Source organism: Chrysochloris asiatica, unplaced genomic scaffold, assembly GCF_000296735.1.
Source record: "Chrysochloris asiatica unplaced genomic scaffold, ChrAsi1.0 scaffold00272, whole genome shotgun sequence".
NCBI classification, from domain to species: domain Eukaryota; kingdom Metazoa; phylum Chordata; class Mammalia; order Afrosoricida; family Chrysochloridae; genus Chrysochloris; species Chrysochloris asiatica.
In genome coordinates this window covers 2166704-2174054 of record NW_006408790.1, presented here as the reverse complement: position 1 = coordinate 2174054, position 7351 = coordinate 2166704, and the positions used below count along the sequence as shown (strand labels likewise).

Sequence of the window (7351 nt, the reverse complement as noted above, 5' to 3'; positions counted from 1 at the left end):
GTTACAGTTATTCCTGAATACTTCTTTTTTTTTTTGGGGGGGGGGGTTATTGTAAATGATATTTTTTCCTGATTTCCTTTTGAGAGTTCTAACATTGTAGGAATCCAACTGATTATTGTATGTTGATGTTATACCCTACCACTTTGTTGAATCTTTTATTTGATTTCAGTAATTTTCTTGCTGACTGTTTGAGATTCCCATGTATAGGATCATACGTATCATCTGCAAATAGAGTCCAGCTTCTTCCTTGCCAGTTTGGACAGCGGAATTTCCCCTTCTTGCCTTATAGCTCTGGCTGAGATCGCCAGCACAATGCTGAGCCTGACCCTGAGAAGGGATCAAGCACACCTTGCCTGTTTCTCATTCTCATGAGGCATGCTTTCCGTCGCTCTCTATGGGCTGTCGGCTTTGTAGACATGCCCTGAATTAACTGGGGCAGTGCTGTGGGCTCATGTGCTAGAGTGCAAGGTTGCTTTGAACTGCAAGATCGGCAGTTCAACCTCACCAGCGGCTCCTGGGAAACACTAGACAGGGTCACTATGAGGCGGAACCGACTTGACAGCACTTCACAACATCAATAACAATTAAACATTTGAGGAATTTCCTTTCTATTCCTACTTTATTGAGTATTTTTACCGGGAATGGGTGCTGGATTTTGTTGAATGACTTTTCTGCATTTTAATTATGTGGTGGACTATGTTGGTTACTGTTCTAATGCTGAACTACCCTCTCATACCTGGTATAAATCTTATTTGGTCGTTATGTATTATTATTATTGATATGTTGTTAGATTCTATTGGATAGGATTTTTGTTGACAACTTTATAGGAATCCAACTTCATGAGGGATTGTTGTTGTTGTTGTTAGGTGCCATCGAGTCAGTACCGACCCACAACAACCTTATGCAGAGCAGAATGAAACACTGCCCAATCCTGGGCCAACCTCACTACTGTTGCCACACTTGACTCCATCGATACTGCCACTTGGCCAATCCATCTCGTTGAGGGCCTTCCTCTTTTTCTCTGACTCTCCACCTTACCAAACATGATATCCTTCTCCAGTGACTGATCCCTCCTGACAATGTGTCACAAGTATGAGAGACGAGGTTTGGTCATCTTGGCCAACAAGGAACACTCTGGCTGCACTTCTTCCAAAACGGATCTATTGGTTCTTTTGGCAGCCTATGGCACTTTCAATATTCTCCTCCAACACCATAACTCAAATGCATCAATTCTTCTATGGTCTTCCTTATTCACTGTTCAGCTTTCGTATGCATATGAGGTTATTGAAAATACCATGGCTTGGGTCAGGCGTACCTTAGTCCTCAAGCTGACATCTTTGTTCTTCAACACTTTAAAAAGGTCTTGTGCAGCAGATTTGCCTAATGCAATACACCACTTGATTTCTTGACTGTTGCATCCATGAGTGTTGATAGTTGATCTAAGAAGAATGAAGTCCTTGGCAACGTCAATCTTTTCTCCGTTGATAAGAATGTTGTTTATTGGTCCAGTGGTGAAGATTTTTGTTTTCTTTACATTGAGTTGCAATCCATATCAAAGGCTGTGCTCTTTGATCTTTGTCAGTAAATATTTTAAGTCTTCTTCACTTTCAGCAAGCAAGGTTGCCTCATTTGCATATCACAAATTGTTACTGATGCCACGTTTTTCTTCATAGAACCCAGCTTCTCGGATTATTTGCTCAGCATACCAGATGAATTATATGGTGAAAGAATACAACCTTGTCACATACCTTTCTTAATTTCAAACCATTCAGTGTTTCCATGTTCTTTTTGAACAACTACCATGTACAGATTCCTCAGGAGCACAATTAAGTGTTCCAGAATACTCATACTTTGCAATATTATCCATAGCTTCTCATGATCCACACAACCGAAAGCCTTTGCTTAGTCAATAAAGCACAAGTAAACATCTTTCTGATATTCTCTGCTTTCAGTCAAGATCCATCGGACATCAGCAATGATATCCCTCATTCCACAGTTTATTCTGAATCTGGCTTGGACCTCTGGAATTTTTCTGTCAATGTATGCTTGCAGCCGTTTCTGTATTACCTTTAGTAAACCTTTACTGGCATGGGATAGCAAAGAGATTGTCCGGTGATTTCCGCATTCCGTTAGGTCACCTCTCTTTGGAATGGGCACAAATATAATTTTCTTTTCCAGTTGTATTTTTGCCTGGTTTTCGTAGCAGCATCAGGCTAACTTCATAAAATGAATTTGAGAATTTTCCATCCTTTTCTACGATCTGGAGTAGCTTGAGAACAATTGGTGTCAGCCCTTCTCTAAACATCTGGTTGCATTCACCGATGAAGCCATCTGGCTCAAGGGTTTTGTTGCTGTTGTGAGTTTTCAGAGACCTTGTAATGGGTCTCCTCAGTTTGTTAGTTTAGGTAGGTAGTGTGCTTCTAGAGTTTATTTTTTCTGTTTTGAATGAGCCAATGACTGTTCATCCTATGTTATTACTGTTGTTAAGTGCCATTGAGCTGGTTCTCACCCACAGCAACCCTGTACAGGGTTTTTAAGGAGCGACTAGGGAGCTTAAACCACTGACCTTGTGGTTCAAACCAACTTTGCAGTCCAGTGCATGAACCTGCAGCGCTACAGCGGGACTCGGGACCCTAGAGTCCCTAGGAGTGGGAATGGACTCCACGGCAGTGGACTATAGGGTTTATCAGGGTGAACCGAATGTAAGCTGCACAAAGGCAGGGATTTGGCCTGGCTCCCTCTCTATCTCAGGGCCCGCAGACAGTACTGGACACAGAAACAACCCCAGGCCTTTGGAAAACCACAGACAGCTGCCACCATTGACCCCACAAGGTTAACCTGCCCCTGCTTCCCGAGTCTGCTCGTCCCCATCCTGCCCTTCAGTGGAGGACATTCTGGAGAGGAAGCCCAGGGGACCGCGTATTGAACGGAAAGCAGAAAGGCAGATAGGGTTGCTCAATGCCCCAGAGGCCAGACCCACCCCAGAAGCCATCAGCTCTCACAGGATCGTCTAGACACTGACTCTCCTTTGTAGAGGCTCAGGAAAATTCATAAACAGAAACAGTTCTAAGGAAATAAAGCTTATGATAAACATGCTTTCAAAGTTACTCTCCTCATACAGGGACCTAAAGGAACATTTCCAGTGGTTGAAGTGTCTTCTTTGCTCCTCTCCGCCATCTAAGCTCCTGTCGATGCAGAGACTTCAGCGTCATCAACTCACAGATGAGAATTAAAACGAACACCTGTACATTGTAAGGTTTTCTCGGTTCAGGATGGTCAGAACCTTTAGTGTGAGAAGCTTGGTCAGCTCACCATCATCACAAGAGGACCAACAGCCTGCCGCCTACTCCAGCAGGTTCTCTGTTCTGCTATAGGTGCGGACTGTGCATGCAAAGAACAGGCGGAGAACAGATCCTGAGCTCTTCACATCTCTTAGCAATGCAGATTGCCACAAAGCACAGCCAAGACACACAGACACTCAGACAGAAACACAACTAGGAGAGAGACCAAGAGAAAGAAAAAGAGGAAACATACCTTCTATCAAGAGCTCTTGTCCGTGACTGCCCAGCAGGGTGCGGGACAGGAATGGTGCAAAGTCTACAAAAATTTCACGAAGAAGAGGAGCCACTTTTTCCAAAGCTCTTTCAAGCTTTGCTGTGATGCTGTTGGAATTAAGATATAAAGACCAATAAATATAACTCGACAGAAAATGGTCCGAGAAACTTATGTTTAAAAGAAAGTCTTTCAAAGTCAGCAAAGTCTAACTTTAGCCATGAACTTGTAACAGGCTTTGTGTAGAACGGACACCCTGTACTATTTTGCATATGGTACTATATACCACTGTTATCGGGTCAGTTCCGAGCCAGAGCGACACTGTACAGGGGTTTCGAGCCTGTAAATCTTCACGGGAGCAGACAGTTTCATCATCAACCTTGCGGTTAGTGTTGAGAGCTGCCAATACTCCTTACAGACAGCTGTAAGATGACTCAGAAGACAGCAGCCACAGGAGAACACGCCTCCTCCTCTGTCTGACAAGGCAGTGGCTTCTGAAGCCTGGAAGAGCCACAGTTTCCACTCATAGTTGTAAGAACTTCAGGAAACGTTGATCCTATATGGACCTTTTCAGTCTGGCCTTCTGTCCACCCACTACCTGGCTCTCTGTGACAGACAAGAAGACTTCACCTTGGCATTCTAGGAGTATTCTCTCCAGATATGAGAGAATGACTGCAATTCCGAAAACAGTTAAATTGATTTTTGCCACATTAGGCATTTTCTAACAGATAAATCCATTTATTCATTTACCAATACCTGCACAATTATGTAAGGAACCCAGGTGGCACACTGGGCTGACTATTGGGCTGCTAACTACAAAGACAGCGGTTCAAATCCACCAGTTACTCCGTGGAAGAAACATAAGGTAGTCTGCTTGCGTAAAGATTCAGCATCTCGGAACGTGGAGGGACCAGCTCCACTCTGTGCTAGAGACCATGAGGACTTGCTGGCAGAGGGTGACAAGTTATTTCTGTGGATCACACTAAAGTGTAATCATATGGTCTTAGTTACATCCTCTTAGATAGTCTTTTGTGTGTGTGTGATTTGAGTGAAAGTTTACAGGGCAGATCATCAGATTTACATTCAACAAATCATCTACTTTGTTTCATTACAATGATTATAATTCCATCCATGTACTATCAGTTAACAGCATTTCTCTCTATTCATTTAAGCTCCTTTTTAAACTCAGGCATATACAAAACTTTATACCACCAAAGGGGGCACATTCTGCAAGCTTGCATCCTGGCCACCAGCTCTCAGTCCCTCTCTTTCCATGAATCTAGAGTCCTCAGCTGCTCCCTCTCTTCATGTCCCCATCTCTGCCTCCATGTCTGGTGTCGCTGCTTCTCTAGATAGGGTCCCACATTCCGCTTGTTCTCTTCTCCCTTGATGGTCCTAGGGTCCTCTGTTTATGGACTATAAGATTAACCACTCCCCCATTTTTGTTACAAAATTTCTACCTTTACAGTTGTGACAGTCACATTAGTTATGATAACAATTACTCACTACTGAACCATAAGAATCTTATCCCCATCTCTTTTTACCAGACCCATCTAGACAAGATGATGACTGTTCAATGGGGACTCTATTGTCCCTCACACACTCTTAAACTAAACTCCCCCTTTAAACCTTGTAAGCCAATCACTTTGTGCCTTTATTGCCCCCTCATTTTTGGTTGTCATTGTCTAAGTTGCCCGTCCCTATATACCCTGTGTACAGAGGGGATAGTATTGGTACTTGATGTGAAGACTCCTTCCCTCTCTGTTGGTATTTTGAGCTACTACCTCCATGAGTATACGTCAAGTTTATCAAACTGTAGCAATTTACCCTCATTCCCTTTATCAAAAAAAAAATTTTTTTTTAACCATGCTATAGTCGAGTTCTGATTATCAAGTCATCAAGGCTAGATCAAATGAATACTAGCTGCAAGTTTCAGTGTTCTTGTGCATCTCCCCTCACTTCATATCAGCTGAATGCTTCACTTTCAGCTCTAGCTCTCTGAGCTATGTCCTTGCCCATGGGCTCAGGTGTCCCCAGGTCTCACCACACTTCAGACCAACCAGCCCTTCCTCTTTTCTCTCTCATCTCCAGGTCAATGGAAGTCTGTGGAACGTGGTTGAATTCAGCCCATTTCTTCATTGCTGTCATTCCCCCTCTTCCACTCACCAGTAGACCAATGTGGTCACCAGCAAGCTTACATATCTGCTCGTATGTTCCTTTTCCCTGGAGGGACTTAGGGTCTTGATTGCTTGCCTTGATGGCTTCCCGGTGAACAACTAGCTTATTCTTGTAGTAGCCAGTCATACTGCCATTTTTGTTTTGGTTTTTTCCTGCTGACCTTTCCTTGAAGATGTATCTTCTGTTGCTCTAGCTCTTCCAGGCTGGTCTGCTTGTCCTTCCTAGTGGAATGTCCCACCTCAGAAGGTTGTGGATGAGACTCAGGATTCCACCTGTGGTCCTATACACTACAGAAGCTCTGCAAGAGGCGTATTTCACTGGGCAAGGTCTAGAACCCATTTTAGGTATCCCAATCAGTTATAGGCTTAAGATGGGCTTACAAGCTTTCTGTAATCATGTTTTCCAACATTTCTCTCTATACCACTCAGGTGTCTATTTTATAATAGTTACTGTTGTTGTTGTTAAGTACCGTGGAGTCGGTTCTGACTCATAGTGACCCTGCACAGGGTTTCCGAGGCTGCAAATCTTTACGGGAGCAGAAAGCCTCATCTTTCACCCACGGAATGGCTGATAGTTTCGAACTGCCAACCTTGAGGTTAGCAGCCTGATTCATAACCATTAAATCAATAGCCATAAGACAGTCAAGCATCTTAACATTATTTCCTCTCTTCAGACTATGCCTCGATCCCTGTATCACAGAGCCCTGTTGTTCCCAGGTTGAGCATGCATCACTATTTACCTTTGTCCCACTTAGACCATGCAAACCTGTCTCAGTGTTTCCCTATCTACCTTGTTTTCCTACCCTGCCCTCCCCCATTAAATAATCTTAAAAACATTTTGAGAAGTATGTGTAAAACACAGAAAATAAAAGTGAATGCACGTGGAACATACTTCAGAATAGACAATGTGTTCGGCCACAAAACAAGTCTCCTTAAATTTGCAAACATCAAAATACTATAATGCATCGTCTCAGACCACAATGCTATAAAATTAGAAAAATTAACAATATGAAGACAAAGGAAATAAAGTCAAATAGATGAAAATTGAATAACAACCTATTTAAAAAGCTACTGGGTAGTAGAAGAAATAAAGTGTAAATCCACAAAGTTCCTAGAAACAAATGACAATGAAAACAATGTATACTAAAACTCTGGTACATCGCAAAAGCAGTGCTGAGAGGACAGTTTACTTCAATAAATGCACACATACAAAAAGAAGAAAGAACCAAAATCAACACATTAACACATCTCTAACAACTAGAAACAGACCAGCAAAGTAAACCTACAGTCAACAGAAGAAAGGAAATAATAAAGATTATAGCAAAAATAAATGCGATAGAAAACAGAAAAACTATGGAAAGAATCAACAGGACAAGATTTTATTCTTTGAAAGAATAAAACCGACAAACCACTGGCAAACCTAGCAAAATAAAAAAAGGAAGAAGACACAAATAACACACATAAGAAACCACATGGGTGATGTCACAATGGAATCAATGGAAATCAAAAGGATAATAACAGAATACTATGAAGAATTGCACTCCAACAAATTTGAAAACTTAGAAGAGATGGATACATTTTCAGAAAAACACGATTTACCTATACTTAAACAGAGTGAAGTG

The 7351-nt window shown here is 42.2% G+C and overlaps 1 protein-coding gene across 1 annotated transcript in view; it reads right to left on the bottom strand.

Annotated features, from left to right (window-relative positions):
- Positions 1-7351, bottom strand: part of NBEA (neurobeachin) — an 822532-nt gene that overhangs the window by 469642 nt on the left and 345539 nt on the right. The window contains exon 33 of the mRNA XM_006874376.1: positions 3535-3662. Within this exon, the coding sequence (XP_006874438.1) occupies positions 3535-3662 (128 nt within the window). The remainder of the gene's footprint in view (positions 1-3534; positions 3663-7351) is intronic.